The sequence below is a fragment of the Hemicordylus capensis genome, chromosome 10 (genome assembly GCF_027244095.1).
Source record: "Hemicordylus capensis ecotype Gifberg chromosome 10, rHemCap1.1.pri, whole genome shotgun sequence".
Taxonomy (NCBI): Eukaryota; Metazoa; Chordata; class Lepidosauria; order Squamata; family Cordylidae; genus Hemicordylus; species Hemicordylus capensis.
The window spans coordinates 2,484,697-2,511,843 of NC_069666.1; the positions used below are offsets into that span (position 1 = coordinate 2,484,697).

The 27,147-nt window shown below is 48.1% G+C and overlaps 1 protein-coding gene across 33 annotated transcripts in view; it reads left to right on the plus strand.

The window, feature by feature from the left end:
- Nucleotides 1–27,147, plus strand: part of MEGF11 (multiple EGF like domains 11) — a 289,113-nt gene that overhangs the window by 236,577 nt on the left and 25,389 nt on the right. For all 33 annotated transcript variants that reach the window (XR_008311408.1, XR_008311409.1, XM_053272175.1 and 30 more), the window contains 3 exons: nucleotides 12,581–12,727; nucleotides 15,845–15,979; nucleotides 23,234–23,362. Coding sequence is in view for 31 of the 33 variants with exons in the window: in XM_053272175.1 (XP_053128150.1) it covers nucleotides 12,581–12,727; nucleotides 15,845–15,979; nucleotides 23,234–23,362 (411 nt within the window). In the remaining 2 variants the exon portion in view is untranslated. The remainder of the gene's footprint in view (nucleotides 1–12,580; nucleotides 12,728–15,844; nucleotides 15,980–23,233; nucleotides 23,363–27,147) is intronic.

The window sequence follows — 27,147 nt, forward strand, 5'->3', positions numbered from 1 at the left end:
GCAGGGTAGCTGGGTGAGGCTGCTTGTAGGTAAAACAGCGGTGGGTGGGTCCCATGACACCGTCACCCCATTCATTATGACATAAGCTGCATTCTCAGCAAAATGCCCAGGAAGCTGCCTTATCCTGAGTCAGACCCTTGGTCCATCTAGCTCAGTATTGTCTTCACAGACTGGCAGCGGCTTCTCCAAGGATGCAGGCAGGAGTCTCTCTCAGCCCTATCTTGGAGATGCTGCCAGGGAGGGAACGTGGAACCTTCTGCTCTTCCCAGAGCGGCTCCATCCCCTACTAAGGGGAATCTCTTACAATGCTCACACTCATAGTTGCCCCTCCAAATGCAAACCAGGATGGACCCTGCTTTGCAAAAGGGACAATTCATGCTTTCTCCCACAAGTCCAGCTCTCCTCCTGTTGGGAAACTTGACTTCGGATACCCAGCCTGCTTGGGGGACCAGCTGTGGCACATGAAGTTTCTCATCATTGGAGTTGGCTCCAATGAATATTTGGCAAAGAGTATATTAAGGCTGTTTGCACAACCCTCAACAGGGTTGGAGTAGCACACTGGGTAGGAAAGCTGTGCATGCTCCTGATCCGCAGTCGTGTGGACTCCAAAGGCCAGGCAGGCGGAGGGGAGAGTGATTGGAGTGGAATTCAGAGGATGCCTCCCAATACCAGTCACGGGGACGGCAGTTGGAGAGCGGGCCTGCCTTCATCTCTTGCCTCTTAGCTTCCCAGGGGCATCTGGTGGTGGGCCACTGGGGGAAGCTGGATGCCGGACTAGACAGGTCTTGGGCCTGATCCAGCAGGGCTGTACGTATATCTGTGTGGGAGCTGGATCAGGCGGGTGCAGCCAACCAAGATTCCATCCCCAAAATTTTACCGAGGGTGGATGAAAAGCTGTCCTTCCCAGCTGCCGCCTCCCGCCCTCCCTTTTGGATTTCACATGACTGTAGGTTGCACAACATGCAGCTGCGTGCAACTTCATGTTGCATTTCCCGTTTGCGAGACCTTTTGTCTTCATGCATGTGCCCAGGCTGGTCACCTACCTGGCTGGGTGCTCCTTCAGCCCCATTTACAGCCAAGTGGCCAGACCTATTATCTTTTTTAAAAGTCCTGCTATGGATGGCCTCTTATTTGGCACGACACTTTTTACAGGGCACGTATTGACCTCCTCTTGTTTGCACCCGCAGAAAAGACATTTCCAAGAACTGCATTTGGGGTTTTGAGTTACGAGGCTCTCGTGGTTGTTTTGTAGTACTGTTTGAAGTTGCGGGTGGCTCCATGTTGAAGAAACACGGCATGATAAATAATGGAGTGCCTGAATCTATGGCAGGGCCATTGGATGGGCCGGAGACTGGCCTGAGTTTTGCACTAATTAGGCATGGCCTAGAAAAAGATCAGAAAAGTTCAGGAACTTCTGAGACGGCTTTGCTCTTCCCGCTCCCAAGGCAGGGCAGTCCAAATGGCTCTCTGATGCTAATAGCCAGCGGAAGTTTGATCTGGAAGAAAGTGTGTTCTGCATGTTCGTCTCACACGTGGGATTCCCATTGATGTCAGCAGCTCAGTGCAAAAGATCGAGGGGATATAACTGCCCTCTCCCTCTCCCTTCCCCCCCCCGCCCTTTAAAGTAAGTTCTCAAACCATTCCTCATTAAAGAAAAACTGCAGAGACCAATAATATGGATGAAGCAGTGAGGAAATACTGGGCGAGAAAACTGGAACAAATAATGTTGGGCGGCTTATAGTCACTTTAGTTTTGTGATTTATTCTGTTTAATTTATCCATTCAGATTTGTTATCCATCCCGGTAGCAATAGGTTAAAGGGAAAGTGTGCCGTCGAGTTGGTGTCGACGCCTGGTGACCATAGAGCCCTGTGGTTGTCCTTGGTTGAATGCAGGAAGGGTTTACCATTGCCTCCTCCCTCACAGTATGAGATGCATCTACCTATATTACTGCTGACCGATACAGGTGTTTCCCATAGTCTGGGAAACATACTAGCGGGGATTCAAACCTGCTGCACCATTAGGTAATTTCTCCTCTGCGCCATTAGGTGGCTAACAATAGATTGCAAGCATGTATATTCATATGAAAATAAGGACAAATAAGGCATTCAGCTTCCTAGTCTTAGCCATGGCTACGATTCCAGCTGTACCCAAATTAAGCATGGTTTAATGCTAACGTAGGTTTGTATTTCCCTTACCTAAGAGCTGAAGTTGGTTCCAAATGCTGGTTAAGAGCAAACCTTAAGTGTGCAATGCTTAACCATGGCTAAGGTCAGTGGGAGGGTTCGTGGGCTGGAAGGGAGGGTCTGTTCCCCATGGTCTGTTTCTGTACTATCCACGGAAAAGGGGCCCAGAGCATCACGTCTGCACCAGCCTTCCTCCTAAACATGCTATCATGGGCTATCCTGAGCTGTGTGTGGCTGGCGAGACATTTTGTCTTCAGGCATGGAGACCAAGCCTGAAGGGCTGCAATTAAAAGCCTTGTGCACGGAGTACTTGCTGCTAATTCCATTCGGTTAATTAGAGATCCCATGCCCGTCTCATTCTTTGAGGGGGGGTTGAAGGGAGAACAATGGGGGATAATTGGGTTGTAGAGTGTGGGATGACTGAATCTTTGCTGGTTAAGCATGCATCAGGTTGAAGTTAAGGAGTGAGGTGTGCCCACAGCGGTACTAAAACAACAGGAGTTGCTCTGTATTTCTACAGCAAAAGGACTCTATTTCTGCTCTGTTGGCACTGCTAACTCGGGTCATTTGCCACTGAGTTTTCAGCACAGAAGTACCCACTTTATTGTGCTATTGGAGCGTATGCAGGAGAGGGCAAATCCCTGATGCTAGTTAACCTTCTACTGGTACATTTGCCCCCTTCCTTGCAACACACACACACACACACACACACACACACACACACACACACACACACACACACACTTACTCTCTTCCTGTCCATCACTAGGAAAGCAGATGTGCTCAGAAATTCCCTTTACTGTTCCAGAGAGAAGATTCACGCCTTGACGATTCGTCCCCTGGCCTTGGGGATGTTGCTGGGCCCCCCGGACCCCAAACGCTGCACACCCTCTGAGATGGCTAGCCCATGAAAGGCTGCCTCGTGCCTGCATGAAGGATATGGGTGGAACTGCTCCTAAATTTGACAGGGAGCCGGCTTGGGGGTGTGAGGTGGCTGAAGGGCAGGTCATGGAGATTTTAAGCCGGGAGGGCAAGGATCCCTGAGGCCAACAGTCCTGGGTGTTAGTGCGGGGAAGAGAGCAGGTGTTGGGGCCAGGCCTGGAGTGTGGACCGTCCAGCCCCAGTCCTCCAGCTGGGCAGCTGGAACCCCAGGTGGGAGTGGAAGGGGAGACCTCTTGGAGGAGCCTTTCTGGTGGGCGTCAGCAGCCTGGAATCTCCTTCCGCTTCAGCTACCAGACCTGAAGGAGATCCAGGAGATCCAGAGGCAGTTACTTTAAAAACAACCACGAAAACCACCCCTGTGAATCATTACCAAATGCTGTGCAGGCACGGTCTTCTTAATCGGTCAACCACATCGCATGTTGAGAACAGCTCACCATTGACTCTGTCATACTACTTTATGGTCTCATTCTTCTTTTCGCTCTTCTCCTCAGTTCCCTGGGAACTCTCATTTCTCGCCCTTCAGCGTCCCAGAATGTTCTCCCCTCTCTTGGAACATGGGCTCCTTTCCATTCGCCGTTCCAGATCCAGCTCCCTAGTTGGTTTGCAGAGATGCTCTACTGGTTACAAGCAGTCCTGCTGCTCAGTTACTTGGGCGAGGGGAAAACACCAGACTCCTGGAGTTTATACCAAGCCTCGCCAGTTCAGCACCTTCAGACCTCCCACCAGGCACAAGAATCGGTTTTAAACTCCTTTTGAGCCTGTTAAGGCCTCTGAGATTTGAACTCACATGATCGTCCTAGGCTAGACCCCAGGCGCTTAGGTTTCTGATTTCACAGGCCAGACTTTATGGAAACCCTAAGAACATAAGAACAGCCCAGCTGGGTCAGGCCCAAGGCCTTTTAGTCCAGTCTCCTGTCTCACACAGTAGCCACCGGAAGCCTCTGGGGAGCCCACACACGAGAGGTGTGTGCCTGCCCTCTCTCCTGCTGTTGCTCTCCTGCAACTGGTATTCAGAGGCATCTTGCCTTTGAGGCTGGAGGTGGCCTATAGCCATCAGACTAGTAGCCACTGTTAGACCTGTCCTCCATGAGAACTCTCCTCTGCCTTTTCCCTGATACAACAAGCCTAAGTTCTTACCCCAGGGTTGCAACCTGCTCCTTGGTTGCTCTCTTCCAATCCCTGCCTCACCCGCCAGGGGATCAAGGAAGAGAGCTGGGGCAAGCTGTTAGAAATGTCATGCATGTCAGCAGTCCTATAAATGTCACGCAGGTGAAGCCCCAGCGGTGACTTACAACATCCAGGACGGTCATTGTGCTGGATGTGAAGGTGTCACGCAAGCCTGACATCATTGATGAAGGGAGGGAGTGGGCCAAAGGAGTAACTGGCTGGTTGCAGATAAGGCTGACTTTCAGTCAGGGCAATTTGAGCTGGGGAGAGGCCTTGGCACGCAGGGAGCGACATCCGTGCTGTCACTCAAATACCGAAACATGTTTCTTCTCTCCTGCGGACACATTAATTCAGGAGAACTGATAAGACTTCTTTTCCCTCTCTCAGGGAAAGGCCTTTTTTTGAATTTTGAGAGAAACGGACTCTTTGCCGGTGAGCTGGGAGGTATTTTTAACTCCAGGTTTGTGAGAAGATGATAAAGGGAAGGAAAGAGGACCATTTTTGATCTGCTTTGTTGAGCTGTTTTATAACAGCATTGTTTTACTAATTTGAATCCGTCCCCCTCAGCCCTTACAGCACTTGGCTTCAGGTAGTTCGTTCCATCATGGCAGCCAGCATATGCTCAATGCCTAATAAGCGGGAGACGATTTAACATTCATTGCGGATGGTTTTATTACCGGGTTGAGCTAGTTCTCCAGAACGAAGCTGGAGGGCAGATGGGGCTGAAGGTTCCCCCCAATCCCCCCCAGCTCTTCTTTTTAGACTCCTGCCACTTATTTCACAAGGGCCCCTGGGGGCCGCTGTTTACCCAGAAGTCAGGGCAATATTCTTGCTGTTGCAACATGGAAGGCGCAAGAAATGGGAAGCAAGCATTTGTCCACCAAATTCCTGGAGCTATCTGCCCACTTTGCCTGCGAACGGGGCGGTGAAACTGGGAGAAGATTCTGGCTCAGCAGTCATTTGTTCTGGATTCATATAATCCAAGAAGTTTCTGTGAGGTGCAGAATTCAGCCTCCTAAAATATCTCAATGGGCCACAGCCAGACAAGTTTGTCATGACTTGGCACCATTGAAATCAAGTTAGCCATAACTAACTTAAGTCCCATTGATTTCAGTAGGACTCTGTCATGACTTAATCAGGATGTTGCCTAGTGTCCATAGTATTCCTCTTTTTAAAAAAGTTTTAAAAAGTTTTTAGCTCTTATGATGACCGAGGATGTGGACAGTGCCTGGTGAAATTTGAGGGTTGATTCATACTTGCACGTCTGTAGTGAAATAGGGAGCCATGTTCTTTGTTTAGGCCCAAACAGATAGACTCAAACCTGATAAATTCTAATTCAGCAGTTTCATGTCGGCATCTCCTTTAGAAATCCCTTTCTCGGGCCAGCCACAGTATATCTCAGGAGACTTATAATATAAATCATAAGTTTATAACAAGTGTCACCCTTTCAAACGAGAAGCATTTTCCTGGCTGTTTAGCAGAGTCTCAAAGTGCATTTTTAGTGCAGGTATATATGTGTTTTCAAAGGCTTTTATTTTTAGCGATTCCTTTTTCTCCTCTTGCTATATAGAAAGCATTAGACAGGGACTTTAACCGGTTCCCATTATGCCAGCATTTTGTAGCCGTCTGTTCCCATTATCTACGCCATAGTTTGTGCTTATCACTTTTGGCAGTTGTATCCCAGATTTTTTGAATTAATAATTTATTTCTGTGATTCTTCCTGTTTCTTTGCATGATCCTTATGCAGGCAGGAGAGCTGGATGTTTCCAGGCAGCGGCCTTGGATTCTGCTCTCTCTCTCTCTCTTTACCTGCCTCTGCTGGGCCTTTTTGAAAAGGAAGTATCTTTTCCATCTGAAATGGAAGCACTTAGCATTCTGGCTTCTGAGAGTGTCCTCTCAGTTTATAAATGTATCATAAACCTATTAGAAATCAGTTTTAATTTTTCATTGGCTTAATTTCAAGCGAGATGATAAGATTTTAATGTTCTCTTTTTGCTTAAAAATTCTCTCTTTGATGGGCAACCTTTAAAGAGGGCTCCTGCTGATATCTGGCTATTTTTTTTAATAAAAAAAAATTGATCTGCATTTGCCAAGTTATCAAAGGCTCCACTGATGTCTTCCCGCTAATTGTGCCTCAGGAATTTCCTTGATGAAAAGGCAGAACTAGATCAGTATCTTGGTCAAGTTTACTGTGTTTGTTTGTCTTCAAGCCCAACCAGGGCACAGACCAGCTCCTGGTAAAAGGAAGTGGACTTATGCTGTCGACCAAAGGCAGTCGGAAGGGGAGAAACCAAAGTATTATTTATACAGCATATTGTATGGAAGGCACTTCGCAAAAGAAGAAAGGGACAGCCCCTGCCCCGAGGAGCTTACAGTTTAGAATTCAGCACCAACCTTCAGCTTCATGGGATGACCCCTGGTTCTAGTGTTATGAGAGAGGAAGAAGAATTTCTCTCTCCACTCCACGCCTAATCTATCATGTCTCACCTTAGTTGCCTCTTTTCCAATTTAAAGAGTCTCAGATCCCATAGTCTTGCCCCATAAGGAAGGTACTCCAGGCCCTTGACCATCTTGGTTGCCCTCTTCTGCACTTTTCCCAGTTCTACAATATTATCCTTAAGATACAGTTACCAAAACTGTACTCCAGATGTGGCCACAATCATACAAATCATAGATTTGTATGAGGGCATTATGCTATTAGCATTTTTATTTTCAAACCCCTTCCTAATGATCCCTAGCACGGAATTGGCCTTTTGCCATGCTCTGAGTTGACACTTTCAATGAGTTGTCCACCACAACCCCAAGATCTATCTCCTGGTCAGTCACTCCCATTAGCATTGACATGAAGTTTGGGGTTTTTGCCTCAATATGCATCACTTTACACTTGCTTGAATCACACCTGCCATTTTGTCACCCACTCCCCAGTTTGGAGAGATCCTTTTGGAGCGCCTCACAGTCAGTTTTGGATTTCACTGCCCTAAATAGTTTAATGTCATATGCAGTTTTGGCCACTTCGCTACTTACCCCAACTTCTAGGTCCTTTATGAACAAGTTAAAGAGTGCTGATCCCAGTACCCAGTAACTCCAAAAGGTTAGCGAGGCAAGACTTTCCCCTTCAGAAGCCACGCTGGTTCTCCTTCGGCAAGGCCTGTTCTTCTATATGTTTAACAGTTTTGTCCATAAGTATGCTTTCCATCCATTTACCCGGCATTTAACCTAACCGGCCTATAATTTCCCAGATCCGTCCTGGATCCCTTCTCGAAAGTCGGGGTAGAGGCCTCTGAACTAAACAGACCAAGCTGGTAGAGGATGGCTTCCTTCGACCAGCTTGGACCCATGGGGCCCTTTAATTCTTTAATTTCTTCTTCACGTCTCCCTGATGTGCCCCGGCACAGAGTTCGAGGATTAACTGCCTTGAGATGTGTCCCCTCCTAGGTGGCCAGATTTGGCTTTTAAAAAGCCAAATTCTGGCTTACAGCCCACGAGTATACCCCTTAGGTTCTGGCAACTCTGGTGCCTTGCCCCCACATAGTCCTGATTCCTTCTAGGTGGCTGATAAGGAGCTAATCAGATGCGGTCCTTTCCAGTGGTGGTATTGAGTTTCTCTTTATCCGGCCCGGAATGGATGCAGCAGCGTGCTTGCTACACACAGTCAAGTGTGCTTATCTCGTCGTTAATGAGTAGATTTAGGTACAAGCTGTTATGTGCAGAGACAAGAGTGTACCTGTAGAAGCCAAACAGAGGAATTGTTGGGAAGGACAAATAGACATCCCAGCACCAGATTATGAAATGCGAGGGGGCCTCATGCTGTCGTGTGTGGGGAATTGGGCTCTCCTGCCTTCAGAGGAAAAACCCTCCCCTGCCCCACTCCTGTTGGCAGCATCTTTAAGTAATACATAATATTACGAAATGTATTGCTGTTTTTATTCTTTTATTATGATGCTTCATGAGCCAGGTATGTCTGCCTTGTAGCCCTCCCCAGGCCTCATGAGATACATCTCTGCACTCTTGCCTTTTGCATCCTGAGATCTGGCATCTCAACTTGTGCTTTGGGGAGGGTATCTTGCCCTCAGCTGGTGTCTTTGCTTGTGCTGTGGAGTGGCCCTCTGGTGCCTTATAGCTCTTTGGCTTCCCAGGCACTGTGGTACCCAGCCCCAAATCCCTGGCATTGACAGGTCTCTCTGGCCCGCTGTAAACAAGGCATCGCCTCTCTGTACTCCAGGAACTGGTTCTTTCCATTGCTATCCAGACGCCAAAGAGGAGCAGCTGTTAGGACTTTACGTCATGCTGAGAAGACAGAGTGGCAGGGTGTTTAGCTCCGGATCCCGCACGTCTATTGAAGTCCCTCTAAAGCTGATTTTTGTGGTACCTGCCTTGGGGTTGTGATGAATTGAGGTTTTTTCATTTTTTTAAGAGTTGAGGGGGAGGATGAAGCATTCAGAGAGGGAAATAATTACAGCTATACATTGATCTACCCATCTCTCCATAGATCCTCTCTCTTTTTCCCCTTAACAAGAGGAAAGGAAGCTACATCCTGTAATTTCTGCAGGTCTTACATCCCTGAAAAATAATTAGACTTGGTTCAGTAGCAAGACTCCCCCTTGCAAAGACCCAGCTGCAGTCCAGGGGATAGAAGAAATGAGCCAGAGAGATGCCTCCAGCTCTCATTTATTCTGTCCACCTTCTTTCTTTTTCTTTCTTCCTGTAGTTGCAGTAGCCAGGTGTATTGTCTGGAGGCACAAGCAACTAGTTTCATTAAAAGAGGGAGCGGAAGTTCAGCAGAGTGGGAGGGGAACAGTAAGGGCAAAAGAAGAGAGGGTATCCGACTCGGGAACTTCTGGGGGGGACCTGGCACAGGGCAGACCTTAACCCTTTCAGCACTGTAGGAATTTGGCAGAAAGTTGCATCCAGACAGAATCCTCGCTGGGAATCATATTAAGTACTGAGAAGACACCGCTCATTAGTCTTTGGCTAGAGGTGACTTTTCTGCTGTAAGAAACCAGAGATGTTTTAATAGTTCTCCCTTTTGTAGAAGAAAGGAGCCAGTGTCATCCTCTTCCAGACTCAAGACAAGGAATAATGTTCCTTAATTGTCTCCATTTATAAATAGCCCAGCTCACAATGCAAGACTCCTGGTCTAAATATTGTCAGGTGGGGAGGATGACAGCCATCCCTTTAATCTCTGCTTGAGCTTAATTTCAGGAGTTTGGGCGAAGAGGGACAATTCATCACTGCAGTTTGACCTTCTAACCACAAGAGCCGGGGCCTTGGAGAGATGGCTCATGCGATGCCCCAAGTTTTAGATGGTCTGTTGCTGTGTGACTTCAACAGCACCGTCCATCTGACAGGTCGCGGCAGATGTGCGTTCAAGGGCTGTTCACACATGGGTCTCCCCATTCACAAGGCTCCTTACTGCAGCTGGGAGTCCCAACTGGAGAGTTGGTGAATAAACACCATCCACACCCATGGGGCTTTAGGATTAGGATTAGGCACAGTGCTGGGAAATAGTTCTGTCCTCAACAAATGTTAGCTGTGGTAGATAAAAAGGAAGCCTCCACATTCAGTAGCATTATAACTCTGATTCCTGGATGTCGGAAACTAACAACGGGAGCTGGCAAGCCAAGGCAGCCCTGTGAATTTTGTAAGTCTGGTCCAACATGGCCACCTCTCACAAGGGTCATGTTCTGCTTGTGAGCTTCCCCCCGACATTTGACTGGACAGTGTTGGATGCACTAAGTTAAAAGGATCTCGAATCTGATCCAACAGTGCAGTGCTGGTGTTCTTCTAAACATGTTCTTCTAAAATGGCAATTTTTCGCTTTCTGGATCAACATTTTTTGAAGGGTTGTGTTCAAATTTAAAGGGAACTGATGTGTTTTGCTTTGTTTCCCTTGCATTTATGTCAGTCATATTAAGAAGTCTATGGCATAATACTTTGTTGGCTGTATTTCTCCTTACTTTCCAGCCATTTCACAGCCTCATGATCAGATTCCCTTGGTGCGGCTGGTCTGAAACGTGCAATTCTTCTTGGCCTTGAAAAGGCTGGCGGGGGGGGGGGGGGGGGCATTTCCGCAACTTCCCGCTAGTACATTATGGCTGGATATTTTTAAAAACTGCACCATAAGGGGGTTCTGTGATGACCGTTCCGTTGATTTAATAATCCCCCAGACAGGGTGACTGGGTAGGCAGCAGACCCACCGATGTGGCGCGTTGTCGTGGCAACCTAATGAAGCTATCAGAAAGCAGGAAACGGCTTGAGAGGCCGTTTATCCCTGGTAGCGTGTTTAATCCAACCTCTGGCTGAGTTCAGGCCTTTTGGAATCGTCGCCCGCGTTTATCCTTTTATCCAGGAGAAGCGTGTACGTGGCTGATAAAGAACTTCCGGATGTGGTCTGGGTTGCATGCTTAAACGAAGCCAGCATCAATCTCCCAAGTGTACCAAGACACCTCTTTCCCCTCTGTGCGCTTGCATTACACCTGGCCTGCACAGCTTGTGACCTGCCAAGCTAAATGATGGAATCCCCAGCTATATATTGCAGCCTGTCAGATGCATAGCCAGCCCTCCATACAGTCACAGGCAGATCCAAAACGCAGGAGATATTTTGGCCCCAGAGACCAGTTGTGGCACAGTGGCTGGACTACAGATCAGCACTTCCCACACTTGGTGGCCTTTGGCTAGCTGCTTCCACTCAGCCTCCATCCCCCCAGCTGCTCAGCTGGTCTTGCGGTCGCGAGCATGAATTGCCCCTTTGCTAAGCAGGGTTTGCCCTGGTTTGCATTTGGATGGGAAACTACATGTGAGCACTGGAAGACATTGCTTGCAGAAGGTTCCATGTTCCCTCCCTGGCAGCATCTCTGGGTAGGGCTGGGAGAGACTTCTGCCTGCAGCCTTGGAGAAGCCGCTGCCAGTCTGGGTAGACAATCCTGAGCTAGATGGACCAAGGGTCTGACTCGGTATAAGGCAGCTTCCTGTGATCCTGCATGGTGTTCCTCTGTTCCCTAGCTTGGCTTGCAGGGTTGTCATAAGGATTGCAACAGGAAAATACACACATAGCACTTTGAGCACTGAAAAGCGCATTACAAATGCATTAGTAGCCCTTGGATGGGTCATCTGAGCGTGTCCTCTGGTCTCGGCTGCTTGGAGCTGTCCAGGGTCCTGAGGCCCCAAAGTGACCTGACCTGCCACCTTGACTGACTGCCCACAGCTCTGAAGTGCCTCCTCTGGCCCCCAGTCATGGTTAAGAAGAAAGGGTACTGAGATGACTGTGTGTTTTGCACAGCTTTTAAGGCTCCCAAACCCATGATGTGCTGCAACTATCCTCTTGCAAAAAAAACCCAAAAACCTTTACAAAACTGAATTAGTTAAGCAGCTTAAGGACAGGATAGCACTGACCCTGTGTTCAGCAAGCTACCTGTGGCTGAGAGGGAACAGGTGTGCACTTTGGATGTCCGCCTTTTGACATGCATGGAATACCTTTCCTCTCAGCGTAACCACAACCAGTCTGGATATGTAAGATGTGTGGCAGGACCTCCCCATGGCCTGGATGTTTAAACTCAGAAATTAAACACCACAAAGTTCCATTGTTGTGGTCAGAAGTGTACCTGACAGAATTCCCCGGTGTCTGCAGCACCTGAATACACAGATGGTCTGATCACACAAGTTTACCTTCTTCTCTGGGGTGAAAAATGATTACGCTCTTACCTCAGCCAGCCTATGCACACACAAGTAACAGCTCCGTGGACTAGTGCAGATTTCAGGATTGGGTCCTGGTTGACTTTAATTCATTTGTTGACAAGAGGAGGAGCAGAAGCCCTTGTTTAAATGTCACTAATTAGAAGAATTCCGTGAGGACGCGTCTTTTAAATCACCTGCAAATCTACGCACGGGCACACACACACACACACACACACACACACACACTTTGTGAATTTGGTAGATTTGAATATCATAATAAAGGCCAGATGATTGTCTTGGGAGCCATTTGGCATCTGGATTTGCATTTTTGCATCTCTGCACGTTTGCAAAGCGTACAGATTTATGTGGGTAGAGAGACGGAATCCAGGGTGGGATCAACTGTTCTGCGAAGTGCTCTGTAGAGCAGGGTCCAGTTATGGCTTAATTATCTATAGTGGTTCAACTACAGCGTTTCCAGTTCTCGCTTCCATGGCGCGTGTTCTCCCATTTTGGGATCCTCCATCATCACAATGCAGTCTGGGTTCCATAGTTGTAGGCCTGTCGAATGAGCGGTGTTTCTGCAAGGCTAATCTCCGTGTCTGCTTCTCTCCAGGGATCCATTGCGATAGTGTCTGTGTGCAGGGGCGCTGGGGACCAAACTGCTCCATCGCCTGCAACTGTGAGAATGGAGGATCCTGTTCCCCGGAAGACGGGACCTGCGAGTGTGCACCAGGCTACCGCGGGCCCATGTGCCAGAGAAGTAAGGCCCTCTGAACCTCTGCGGCCAGACAGTCCTCTGTAACTCACCAGCATTCTCCCTCGTCCCAGCTAGCATGTTTTCTTACTATGTTTCCTGCTTCAAACCCCCCAGTTCCCCTTCAATAGTTGTAGAAAAGTTACAGGGCAAGCAACCGTGTGAAAGAAAAGCATTCGGGGGTGGTGGTGTTCGGGACTCCTTAAGGCATGGAAGGCTAGCTTCTGGTGGAGGCAATGGAGACTTCGCTCTTGGAAAAGGAGGGCTCCTCATTTGGCCCCCCAAGCACTTGGCTGCTTCTGGCTTTTTGGTTCTGTTCAAAAGAGGCAAAACACAGGCCCACCCTTGGGCCTGAGGAGCTGTGAGTGTGTGGAATCACGCATAATCTCCTACCTTTCCATCTGGTTGGTCATTGCTGTCCCTAATATAAGGCTAAACAAACAAACAAATTCCTGCATTGCTGCTTTGGCATAATGACCCTGAATTGCCCGTCCCTGCAACAACCTTGAGTCTACCTCGGATTATATAATCAAGCTCTTGTTGGCTCTCTTAAACCCTAGTATCTGTATCTCTAAGAAAAACAAAAAACAACCAGCCGCCCTGTTGCTCTTGAGGGGGGGCGAGAAATCCTAGTTCCCATTCCCCACTCGCAGTGTACAAGTCACTCTTGCCTCCAGTGTGCTCTTCTTCCAAAATAATTTGTAGCTGCCATTTTTTATTTAAAGCCGCTACAGCATTGACCTCTACCGCCACAGCCGTTAATGGCCCATGAGCGTCTCCATGATTAGCCCCTCGTTTCTAGCATTTCCTGTGATCCTCCGTGGAGTAAAACTGCTCTGAGTCCCCAAACAAGACCTCAAAGAGTCAGGGAGCTGAGGGAGAAATCGTTTTTACAGACTTGAAACCCCCAGGGTTTAAAATACGACTTGGAGGAAATTGAAACTTTTCCAGAAAGGGGAGAAAAATAACAGCTTCGTTCTATCATTCGGTGGTGTACAGGCCAGAAGGGCAACCAGGCTTCTTCAGATTATCCAGGTAATCACGCCATCTAGCCCGAGGTGATTTGCTAGAGCCAGGTGGCAGGAAGAGAGGTTTGCTTGCTGCTTCTCTTATGGGTGGCCTAATTATGCCGTGAATTGCACATACCCCTTAAATGTCCCTCATTAGCAGGGCCATCCCGCTGCTGCAGTTGACAACACGCCTCCCTTTGTAGTTTCTGACAGCACATCTGCCTCTTCCACATGGCAGTTCTCAGGCTGAATCCTGGGTCATGCTAGCTTACTGTGCGAAGGGCTGAAATGGGGGGGAAATATATATGTTGGATGCATTTGCACCTCCTGATTTTAAGAATATAAGAACAGCCCTGCTGGATCAGGCCCAAGGCCTATCTAGTCCAGCATCCTGTTTTTCACAGTGGCCCACCAGATGCTGCTGAGAGGTCCACAGGCAAGAGGTGAAGGCACGCCCTCTCTCCTGCCGTTGCTCTCCTGCAACTGGTATTTAGCAGCATCCTGTCTCTGAGCCTGGAGGTGGCCTATAGCCATCAAACATACGGCTATAATCAATTTTAATCAAAGACCATTTTCGTTCAGGCAAAATAGCCCGAGCCTCACAGGGCATAGCTTGAATATCTCCATGCCAAGCCAAAATCTAGCAAAGGACACTTCTCCCAGCATGCAAATTCAGAGGTGGAGAAAGGTTCCTTATGTGAGTTTCTGCTCCTCATGAAGCTGTGATTGGCACAGGACTCCTACCAGTAGATGATATTGACTCACGCAAACACATGCAGAGGCCAAGAGAGAACACATCTTGGGCAGACTTGTGATTCGGAAAATCAATGCACGTGGGTTTGGGTTGTCCTTGTCTCTCAGATTCCGAACATTCAGGACTTGCATCTCTTGTATGGTTCGGAAGCCCAATAGGCTAGAACCTGAGTCCTGCTTCAGCTATGAACTCACTGGGTGCATCACTCACCCAGGCTTAGCTCACAAGCCAGCCATTATTTGTGGTGCTTACCTCCAGTCCACTCTCAGATCCTTTTCTGGCACGGATGCAGAAGGGGGCTCAGGAGGGAAGCAAGATCTGTCACTTTCACTGGGAGATGGAGATTGCGATAAATATTTATATACTATGAACATTTATATGCTGCTCTTCAACCAACATTCTCAAAGCGGTTTACATAGAAAAATAAATACATAAATAAGATGATCCCCTGTCCCCAAAGGACTCACCACCTAAAAAGAAACACAAGCTAGAGAGACCAGCAACAGCCACTGGAGGGATATTGTGCTGGGATTGGATAAGGCCAGTTGCTCTCCCCCTGCTAATTATTTATTGATTGATTTGATTCATTTCGATTTGATTCGATTTCTATACCGCCCTTCCAAAAATGGCTAAGGGCAGTTTACACAGAAAAATAACAAACAAATAAGATGGACAGACACCAGCAACCCTAACTTGGGGGTGAATAGGGCCAGTTACTCTCCCCCTGCTAAATCAAGAGAATCACCACATTAAAAGGTACCTCTTTGCCAAGTTAGCAGGGGTAAGAAAACCACCACTTAAAAGGTGTCTCTTAAAAAGGATATAAGAAAATCACCACTTAAAAGGTGTCTCTTAGCTCCGATAGCAGGGGTTAGAGAAAGTAAGAAACCGCTGGAGCCCTGATCTCCTCCAGCCCAGAAGGCATCCCTGCTGTTTCTTACCTTCTCAAAAACAGCCGTGGGAAAAGAGACTTCGGCGAAGAGATCTGTGTGGTGCTGGGTATCCTGATGGCCGTAGGGCTGGGGGCATACGCCACTGGCAGGCTGGCAAGAGGATTTGTAGGTGCCTGCTATGTGGCCTTGAGCAAGTCAACCTTCCCCCGCTCCCCACCGGATCTGCACTAGTAAAATTGGACTCGTGGTCTACACCCACTTGTGGTCTGCATCCGAGACCCAGTTGTGTACAGTATAGCAATTAGTGGTTGCAACTAGTGGTCTACTAGTAGTTGAAGGCCATGAGGATGGAGACTGTGATACACTTTTTTCATTAAATGTATACATGGTTACAAATTGTGATGGAAACAATGAGGGCTAGTCTCTTGCTTTTGATTTCTCAGATTGCTTTTCTTCTTTATTGTAGTCTGTGCTCCCGGTTTCTACGGGCAGCACTGCAGCCAGCCGTGTTCTCAGTGCATTCACAGCACCGTTCCTTGTCACCACGTCACGGGGCACTGCGACTGCCTCCCGGGATTCTTTGGCCCGCTCTGCAACCAAGGTAGGACTCTTGCTGGTTATGAGTAGTTGATCGGAGGCAGCATAAATGTTTATAGGCCATTGCAAGCTTCCTTTTCCTTTTCCTTTTTAATTGTTGAAGGCTTCCAAGATTCCAGCTAGCGGGGGCGGGGGCAGGGGGGTGGACAGATGGACAACCCTGTTTTACTGCATAGGCAGAAATGCAAATAAGCACTTTGTCTTCTCTTTGTAAATAAGCCGTATGCTAACGTGCATAAATAAGGCCATTCCATAGCTCAGGACGTAAGTGCAAATGAAATGCAGCAGACCTTGTAAATACACCCCACTACTCAATAGTTGGAGCTCTTTGCTGTCAGTCCTGGCGTATCTTGTACGTGGTGCATTATTAAACATTTGAGGCACCTGTCAGTTAGTGTGGTGTGCGTGCATTACCGATGACAAATCGCCAGCAGGAAACTTTGCATAATAAGAGTCTGAGATCGGTGCAACATACCTGAGACGGCCAACAGGTTGTGCATGGGTAGTGCGGACACCTCATTTCTGTGCAGAAGGTCCCAGGTTCAGTTCCTGGCATCTCCTGACGGGGAAGTGGCTGAAATAGTGTGGAGAGCAGCTGCCAGTTCGAGTAGGCAATAGTGGGGTAGATAAACCCATGACTCGATTTGCTTGAAGGCAGCTGCATATGTTCAACAGATGGAGCTGACTTCTACTGAGTCAAACCATTGGTCCATCTAGCTCGGTATTGTCTACACCAGGCCTGCTCAATGTAGCCCCCCCCAGCTGTTTTTGGACTACAGCTCCCATAATCCCCAGCCACAGTGGCCAATAGACAGGGATTATGGGAGTTGTAGGCCAATATCTGCAGGAGGGCTGAAGCTGAACAGCTACCCAGACTGGCCACGACTCTCCAAGGTTGCTGGCAGGAGTCTCTCTCAGCCCTATCTTAGATATGCTGCCAGGGAGGGAACTCGGAACCTTCCGCATGCAAACATGCAGGTACTCAACCCCTGAGCCATGCCCCAGCCACTGAGCCAAGTATTTTACAGTGCTCACATGTAGTCTCCCATTCAAAAGAATCATTTTGTCTGTCAACATCACAGCATTTGAGACTATCTAGTGAAAGCAGCTAGGACCTAGTCCAGGTCAAAGAGAAGAAGGTGATCCTCCACACAGTGCAGGACTAGCTTACCACAGCGGTTCTCAAATGTAGGTCCCCAGATGTCATTGGACTACAACTCCCATCATCCCTCGCTGCAGTGGCCTTGCGGGGACTCAGGTTTGTGAACTCCTGGTTTGCAGGATTCGTAGCAAAAGGTTGCGATGATGACTACTCAAATAGATAGATTTTATTTTTAAAGAGACATAATTCAAGGGTTAGACAGATTCTGCCTGATGGCTAACTGTGAGAATTCCATGTCCAGAGACCATACACTTCTTTGCTCCAGATGCAAAGCCCACAGCTAATAATAAAAATGCATTAAATAAATAAATAATAAATAATAGACTGGCTGGTATCTGTAACCAGTAGGCTGCAGCATAACTCCTTGCCCCCTTCACATGACCCAAATAAATTATGCAGATGACGGAAAATCATAAGAATGTGCTTCAGTTGAGTACTTTAAATAGCTTGCAAGATTCAAGCTTTCCTTGGCACAAAATTTGGACAGCACATGGGTGTCTGAATGAGAGTGACAAGTGATCAACTTTGCCTCCTAAACTTGTCCTTGAGAGCAGGCCGTGAGCCTGTTCATGGCTGGCTTTTTGTTCAACCTCTGCAGAATGCTCCGTGCAGACTTCTGAAAGGTGTCTCAACAACAACAACAAATATTTATATATTGCTTTTCAACAAACATTTCCAAAGCGGTTTACACTGGGAAATAAAAAATGAAATGAAATGAAATGAAATAGATCTCTGTCTCCTCTCGTCTTCACCTCGTGAGCATCTCTGCCTGAACAATCCGCCTTGCTCTTATTAATTCCATCTTCAATCATATGCTCCAGTATTCTGGAGTCCTGATGATGATTTATTTCCAACTGGTCTCCTTGACTATTTTCTACGTATAGATTTCACGCTGATTATCCTTAATGGCAGATACCCCCATTAGGTCTTCGGTTTTCGTTTTAAAAGAGAAAAGAAAAATTTCAGTTATTTAATGACTTGCTTTTCTGCAAGTTATAAATTGCAGGTGGCATTTAGGTAAAATCATTAAACATAGATTAAATAGCAACATATGTTTTCTTTTCTCTGTGCTGCTCCCACTATCAAGACATATACCAATTAATATGAGACCAAGCTCTCTCCTCTTTCAGCGAATTTGTCTGTTTTAATGTGAAAACCCAGCTTAGTTTTCAAAAGTCTGCAGCAGGTCTAATTATCTCATTAAGCAAAACTCTGTTTTCTTGATTTCAATCTGTTGAGCGTTCCTGCGTTCCCTTTGAAAGGTTGATCCACCCAGCAGAAATGCCATAAAATATTCATGTTCTAATTAAAGGCTGCCGGTGTGGCCATTTGTCATAATCTGCAAGCATACGATATATATATATTTTTTCTTTTTCAAAAGAAGGATGCAGGTTAATGTTTTACTTTAGACTAACACAAATAGTGCTGTTTTTACTACTACGAATATTTATATACCGCTTTTTGACAAAAGTTCCCAAAGTAGTTTACAAGGATATAAATAAATAAATAAAATGGCTTTCTGCCCCCAACGGGCTTACAATCTAAAAAGAAACATAAGGCAGGCACCAGCAACAGCCACTGGAGGGATGCTGTGCTGGGGACGGAGAGGGCCAGTTGCTCTTCTCCTGCTCAATAAAGAGAATCACCACTTCAAAAAGGGGTCTCTTTGCTCAGTTAGCAGGGGACCAGCCTTAAACGGCCATCATGATGTTGGGTGCTTCTGTCTTCTTTTCCTTTAAGAGAAGTCTTTTAAGGACAGTCTTTTGGAAAAGCCTGTCTTCTTTTCCAGAAAGTCCACACAATTGGCCCCAGATCGGAACAAGCAGAAGGTAAACTGGGATCTGCTGGTACATCTCTGGGTGATCTGCAATAGATTAGCAAAGGGGTTCTGACCTCCAATAGTTTTACACTAGCAACAAAAAAAACCTCTGTCCTGGCTGGCCTTGCTCATTGCTTCTCTTTCCATTTCAGTGTTCCTAATCTGGAAAATAGGGCTATTAATTGGATATCTTTGGCGAGATCTTTGTGTAGGTCTGCTGGCCAGAGAGGAGGAGTTGTTGAGTTGGGATTTATTATTTTATTAGAATTACTTATTATTAGAATTTAGAATGTGAGTAGTGGTTGAGTTAGAATTTATAGTAACTCAGATGTAGCTTTATGCTTAGATATGCAAGTTATCCCATCATCTTCAGCCACGATAAATGGCAGTTTAGCATCATCTGGAGCAGTGTTTCTCAATGTTTTTGGAGTCATGGACTGGTACATCCTTTGTGCACAGTTTCCAGGACCAGCAGTTAGCAAAGGGGTCACCCCCCCTCGCCCCCACTCCCAGGCACCCCCCAAAACAATTTCAAGCTGGGGGGGCACCATCACTGGGAGCTCTCCAGAGCTCATTTCTAGGCAGGCAGCCCTCGCTGCGGAGATAACACTCATTTAGCTTCCTCGAAATGAATGTTATCCCAGCAGTGAGGGCTGCATGCCTAGAAATGGGCTCCAGAGAGCTCCCTGCCGCGGTGGCCCTCACCAGCTCGAAATTGTTTGGTGGGGGGATTAATTCCTCATGGACCAGCACTCAACTCCTCACGGACCAACACTGGTCCACGGACCGGTGGTTGAGAAACACTGATGTGGAGTATCTCTATCTGGAGTAGACCTCTGTCCTGCTGTCTGGCTCGTGGGGTATGCTGGGTCATCGGCTGGGGTATGCTGGGTCATCGGCATTTGGCTCCACTGTCTTAGCTGCCATTTTGCATCCAGCTTCCTCGCCCACCCTGGCCAGGCCCATTTTACTTCTGCTCTGATGGTGGACCATGGTCTTCCAGGAGAAGAGAAAAGAGATGCCACAAACATGAAGTCTGTCCACTCCTGCCGTAGAGAGGGTGTTGGCTCAGTTGTGAGTCGCTGCCCCAAACTCAGTCATTACCTTAGTGAAGGTGGGCCCACGTGGTCTTTAGAGTCCTTTGGAGTGAGGGGAGACCTGGAGAAGGCCAATCTAGTGTGACCGAATACCTGAAACCTGGCAGTTTTTGAGCACCTTCGTTGCTGAAGCCTTGGCTAGAGACAAAGCTCATGTTCCTGGCAGGAGATCTTGCTTACGTGCAGCTGTTAATTACATTTTTATATCCTGCCTTTGTATAAAACACCCAAGGCCGCTTACAATAACATGATTTAAAACCATATAATCAATGAAAACAACGATCGTAGCAACATTTTACAACAGAAGTCACAGCAGCCAGGAGTAGTTCTTTAGGCCATTCTAAATCAGCCAGTGGCTTTCCAGAAAAGAGAGGGCAGCAGGGAGATGGACATGTAAACCTCTCGGGTGGCATTCTGCAACCTAAGATTGTGCTTCCTACCTTGCCTACTCTGGATAGCGAGGGAAGAGTCATCAGGACCTTGATGCCCAATGAAGCATCTGGGCAGATGCCATGGAAAGAGGTGAACCTTAAGACTGGAGGAGACCTGGTCTTGTGGCAGCAAGCATGAATTGTCCCCTTTGCTAAGCAGGGTCTGTCCTGGTTTGCATTTGAATGAAAGACTACATGTGAGCACTGTAAGATATTCCCCTTAGGGGATGGGGCTGCTCTGAGAAGAACACCTGCCTGTTTGCATGCAGAAGGTTCCAAACTGTCAGTGAGGGTCAGTGATGCAGGTCTGGCTTGAATGAGGGGCTCTCTCCTGCCCTCTCCCAGTCCTGTGCCTGCTGCAAGGACTGCCCACCTCCATTTCCACATAGCACAGTCTAAGGAAGGCTTTTTTATTCAGTATGTAGATTGGCTCTCTGAATCTGGCTGTTGGGATTGTGCTTTTTTAAAAAATGAGTTTATGCATCCTACAGCCAAGGATGCATGTCAATGAAGCAGTTCTTTCCCCACCAAGAACAAAAATTGTGCAATAATATTTCAGAGGTGTTAGAACAATGGTGCCATACATAAGAGAAGACAAGTAGATAGATGGCTTCTTTGAGTATTTGGGTATTTGTCATGCATGAATCTTCTCTTCTGCAGCCCCTGTTCCTGTTGCATTTGGTCTCGCTTGGGTGGGGAAACTGTTCCATTTAGCATTTAGCTTCAAAGTCAACTTTATCTGCTCTGGGAGAGAGATAAGTGGGTGCTGCAAGGGTCTGTATGCGATGGCAGCCTTTTCTCACCATTCCTGTCATTGCAAGAGTTGGAACGGGCATATTGTCTAACAGCAAATGATTCCCAGCTCTGGATTTCAATCTAGGATTGAATCTCTTTGGGAATAGATTGGGGTCATCTCCCATGAATGTGCATCGGAAGGCCCAGATTGTCAAAATGGGGGAAATAGCAGAATAATTCAGAGAATTATTATCCTGAATCACGTGTACGTGTGTGTGTGTGTGTGTGTGTGTGTGTGTGTGTGTTTAAATTGCTACCTATTTACAAGGATGCGAGCCGGGTTGTGTGTTTGTTGCCGCCTTCACTGTGATGGACTGTGTGCGTTGGCTTTATCTGTTTTTGTGAATAAGCCGTCTGTTTTTGTCAGGGAGCGGAGCCAGCAGCCAATGAGGACCCTTGCCGCTGAACAATTCTTTCATTGCGGTGTAGAGCACAATGACAAAGTGTTGGCTTTTCCATCAGTTTTAGTGCTAAAGATTTCCTATAATTCTGTGGGATGTTAAAGATGCACTCGTCTGCACAGGGGAGTTTCTTTTAATGTCACCAAGACCTGTGCAGTTACTGTTCACCTTCAGAATAAAGTAGAAATGTGTGTTTGTTTTGTCTGGTTGTTGCTGTCCTGCAGAGTGAGCTGTGGTAGTTGAAAACCATGAGAGTCTCTATCTTGTTCTTCAAGAAAGAAAGGAAAATTATGCTGGTCTTCATCCAACTATCATTATATGTGACTACTAGTCACGGACAACTGATGGCCCAGATAGGTTTGGGGTGTGTGTGGTGGTGGTTGTGTTGGTCTTGATATAGTGCTGTCATATACATGGTTCTTTACAGAGGATGAAAGGGAAGATCTCTGCCCCAAGGGGAATACACTCTAGTCACAAAGAAGTAGAGGGAAACTGAGGTAGGGGTAAGCAGAGGAAGAAAATGCAATTATTTCAGCAACATGTGGTTTTGGCTTAGTTACAATAAGAATGGGGGTGAGGGTGTCAGGGGCGTCACTGAAAAGTTGGGTTCTGAAGGAAGTCAGAAAGTGGTGGCATCACAGAGGCTTTTCCAGGGCAGTAAGCGAAAAGGGGTGGGAAACCTTTGGAGAGTGGAGGGCAGTGGAGCTGGAGGAACATGTTGGGATGCTAGAGTCGAGAGAGGAGGAAGAGGGACAAGGCCCTGGAGGACTCTCAGGGCAAGGAAGAGGAGTTTGTGTAGCCTCTGGCAGCAGGCAGGGAGCTCAGCGAGGTGAATGGTTTTGGCAGCAGAGTGCTGGATAGAGGTGAGGGGAGTCAATGGAAGCCCAGCGAGGAGAAGGCTGGAGGAGTAGGAGGCCATTCGAGCATTGCAGTCACCACAGACCACCACAATGCTAGGGTTACTGTCGCATGGTGTAGTGGTTAGAGTGCTGGACCTAGGACCGGGGAGACCCGAGTTCAAATCCCCATTCAGCCATGAGACTTGCTGGGTGACTCTGGGCCAGTCCCTTCTCTCTCTCCCTAGTCTGCTTCACAGGGTTGTTGTGAGGAGAAACTTAAGTATGGAGTACACATCGCTCTGTGCTCCTTGGAGGAAGAGCAGGATAGAAAATGTATGTAAATAAATAGCCAGAGGCCCAGGGTGTGGGCTTAGCTGCCCATCCTCATTTGCTTCTGAAGACTCCGCTCTGGCCAGCTCCGTGGGGCTCTCGTGAATGAGCACCGCAGTGCAGATGGGGAGAGGTCTCCGAAGGTGCAGAGAAGGCTCTTCCGTGGCAGCGTGTCGGTCTGCGTCCCCTCCGCTTCGGCTGCTGAACCACGGACATCCCCTCGTGTGTCCCCGTTGATGACAGCAGATGGAGCTCCTCACCCCCACGCGATGCCTCCGGATAATCCTCTGAGCCTCAGTGGCCTAGAGTCAGGCTTTGGGTGGACCCCGACTCGGCTCCCCTCCAGGGAGTCTTTGATTTCTGTCCCTTCTTCTGTCTCCACAGTGTGTCCAAGCGGCAGATACGGGAAGGATTGTGCTGAAGCGTGTGTGTGCACCAACAACGGGACATGCAACCCCATCGACGGATCTTGCCGGTGCTTCCCTGGCTGGATAGGCAAAGACTGTTCCCAGAGTGAGGCGGCTTCTCTTCTTCTCTTCCGCATATCTAAAGGGCAGCCTGGCCTTCTTTTACGCTTAAGGGCGGAATGATTTATTCCCAAGGAGCTCTGTCTGTAGGGCAGAACCCTCTTTTTCAGTACTGCTTGGGGGGTGTTAAGTTTTAGGTGCCATCTCTCCCCCGCCCCCAACAATTAACTTGCCTGCTTTTAACCCATTAAGGAGCTAAGTTTTCTCATTGTGTGAAGTGATAGCTCAGTATTTGGCTAATGAGGTTGCAAATTAGGACACGTTTTCAATATAGAGAGAAGAAATGAAGCCATGCAGAAGTGGCAGTGTCTCTGAGTGTGTCTTTCTGTTCCCACAAGGAGTGGGGAGGGCTGGGGGAGGGAATGCTCGCCTTCCTTCCTTCCTTCCTTCCTTCCTTTCCTACCTAGCACTATTCTGCTATATAAAAATAAGGAAAAGATGAGAGGCTATCTGTAATTAAAGCCCTCCCCACAAACAAAAACTGGCAATTTAAGAGACACTTTGGAAGAGGTGGTTAACGAGCGATTCGTTGCATATTCCCCAGCTGTGCTCGCCAGGAAGCAATCCCACTGTGGGCAAACAGGAAGCTTTCGGTTTATGTTGGAAGCGACCTTTGCTGAATAGGACTCACTGCTGAGTGAACACCTGGAGGATCTTGGCCACAAAGCAGGGCATTGCTGGGTAACAGAAGCACGGTTTTAAGTGCTGTGTGGAAACGCTGCTCATTCCACTTCCATCTGATGGCAGAGAAGCAATGCACCACCACACCAAAGGTCTCCAGTGTGGATGCTGCCTCAGCCTTGAGCATGCACTCCCAACACAGGGCTCATCATAATGCCCTACCTTACAAGGCTGTTGCAAGGATGTGAGAACCCCTTGGTCTTGTTAGCAGGTCCCAAAGCTGGGCCTCCAGATGATGTTGGATGGCAACTCCCATCATCTCCAGCCCAAAGGCCTGTGAGGGCCCAAGGCTGGGAAGCTTTTTCACACGGCACATCATTAATCTGTGGAATTCTCTGCCACTGGGTGGCTTTAAAAGAGGCATCCACAAACTCATGGAGGACAGGGCTATCAATGGTTACTGGTCTGTCTGGCTACAGACTACCTCCTGCATCAGATGCCTCCAAATACCCTGGTCCAGTGTTCCGTCTAACAGGGATTCCCAGATGTTGTTGACTACCACTCCCAACATCCCCAGCCTCAGTGGCCTTTGGCTAGGGATTATGGGAGTTGTGGTCAACAACATCTGGGAATAACTGTTAGAGGGATCACTGCCCTGGTCTTGTGGCAGCAAGCAGGAATTGTCCCCTTTGCTAAGCAGGGTCCACTCCGATTTGCATTTGGATGGAAGACAACATGTGTGATCACTGTAAGATATTCCCCTATGGGGATGGGGCTGCTCAAGGAAGAGCACCTGCCTGCTTGCATGCAGAAGGTTCCATGTTTCCTCCCTGGCAGCATCTCCAAGATAGGGCTGAGAGAGACTCCTGCCTGCAACCTGGGAGAAGTAGCCGCTGCCAGTCTTTGCAGACAATACTGAGCTAAATGGACAAAGGGTCTGACTCAGTATATGGCAGCTTCCTATGTTCCTACCCATTGCAGGGGAGTGGGCACACCTTCATCTCTTGCCTGTGGAGTCCCCAGAGGGGCCACTGTGGGAAACAGGCTGCTGGGCTAGAGAGGCCCCCTTGGGCCTGATCCAGCAAGGCTGTTCTTGTATCCTTAACCATTTAATCCTGGTGTAGCAGCCTCCCCAGCAGCCCCTGGAAGGCAGTGCCCCCGGATCAGGAGGATTTGCTTGCCTACGACAACACTGTCAGTTCAGTAACGAAGGTGAGATGCCCAGTGCCACCTACATGCACTGCTTGCACAGCCAACTCGAGTACCAAGGCTCACGTCCAGGCAGATGCTTGCAAAGGAAATTAGGCAGGAAACCTTCGGCTCTCGCAGACACAGGCAGGCCAGCGGAAGAAGAGAGTGAGCTTGAGCAGCCCTCCGGGTGGCAGTGAGCAGCCCCCTGAGCCTGCGGAGAGGGTGTTGCAGGCGCTGCTTGCATCGACCCCAAGAGTTGCTTCCACTCCCTTCTCCCGCCAGCCTGGCTGTGTATGTGTGAGCCCGAAGGTTTTCCGCTTAATTTCCTTTCCTAGCCTTTGCCTGGGTAAGTCCGTAATTGTAACGTCGCGGCGCCATTTGTTGTTAGTAAAGGGAGACCCGTTCATCCTTTTCAGCACTTTCCTTAAGAAAATCATTAAGCAGTCAACCGTTTGGCGTTGCAGCTCCAGATGGCCGAGAAATTAGAGAGATGAGAAGTTTCTATTGCCCGCAATTTGCTGATAAAAGTCCAAGCGCTCTTCGGAGGGGCTCACCGCGACTCCTCCAAAATTGCCTGGGTAGAAGATTGACATTTGCAGATCCCCAAACTGGCATTTCCCAAACGAATCCTTAATTGGAGGCGAATTGGCTGTGGGAAGCCCCAACCTGTCGTTCAGAAATGTTACTTCATATTCACAATGCAGTGAGGGTGTTAGACAGCATTTGCAGTAAAATATATTAAAGCTCCAGTGATAAAGTAGGGATTGGATAAAAACAGACAGCTGTAATGCTGCTCTTATTCTGCCTTCTCTGCATCCTGAATAGTTGCTGTCACTCAAAACAAAAATTAGTGAGGCTGTCAGTTTCATAGATTGTTCATTATATTTAGAGAAGTAATTGGGAAATTACTGCTCATTTCTGTTTAACTTTGGGAGATGGGGAATGTTTTGTCTTCAGTAAAAACTGATTGAGCCGCACAGAACATCCTAGCAAGTCAGAGTGTCCTCTGGCTTCCTTGTGTGCTTATTGACCTTGCCAGAAGTGTGTAGCTCCGTTGTGCTCCAGTCCACTGATCCTGTGTGGACATGAAACCCCAGCCCATGCACACACGGAGCTCTCCGCGTGTCGCTTAGTGGTTAACCGCCTGCTTTGCATGCAGGAGGTCCCAGATTCTGTCCCTGGCATCTCCAGGAGGGCTGGGAAAGAAAGACCCCTCTGAAACCCTAGCGTGCCACAATACTGAGCTAGTTGGACCCAGAGTCTCGGTAGAAGGCTGCTTCATAGTGGCAGACTACGTGCTCTGTACGGAGAAGGGTGCAGGGTCCGTTACTACCAGCATCTCCCGTTAAAAGGCTCTGGGGCCTCCCTCATCTGAGAGAGGAGTGAAACTCTTAAGCTGAGACCTTGGGGTTTCTGCCAGTTGGGGTAAGCCATACCAGGCCAGATGAGCCGATGGTCTGGCTCTGGATAAGGCCGCCTCCTGTGTCATAAGAACATAAGAACAGCCCTGCTGGATCAGGCCCAAGGAAGCCCATCTAGTCCAGCATTCTATTTCACACACTGGCCCACCAGATGCCACTGGAAGCCTACAGGCAGGAGTTGAAAGGGGCATACCCTCTCTCCTGCTGTTACTCCCCTGCAACTGGTATTGAGAGGCATCCTGCCTCTGAGGCTGGAGGCGGCCCTCCGACTATAACCTCTCCTCCATGAAGTTCTCCATACCCCTCTTAAAGCCATCCAGGTTGTTGGCTGTCACCACATCTTGTGGCAGAGAATTCCACAAGTGGATTATGCGTTGTGTGAAAAAGTAGGGACAAGTTGTCCCCAGTGGAGCAATTCCCCAGGTGCCAGTGGATGTGTTTGTGGCCTCCATATGCATCCCTGTGGCCACCTTAAGTAGAAATGCTCATATGTGTATGCCTGCCTCCACTTTGGTTGACCTTCTAATTAATTTGAAAG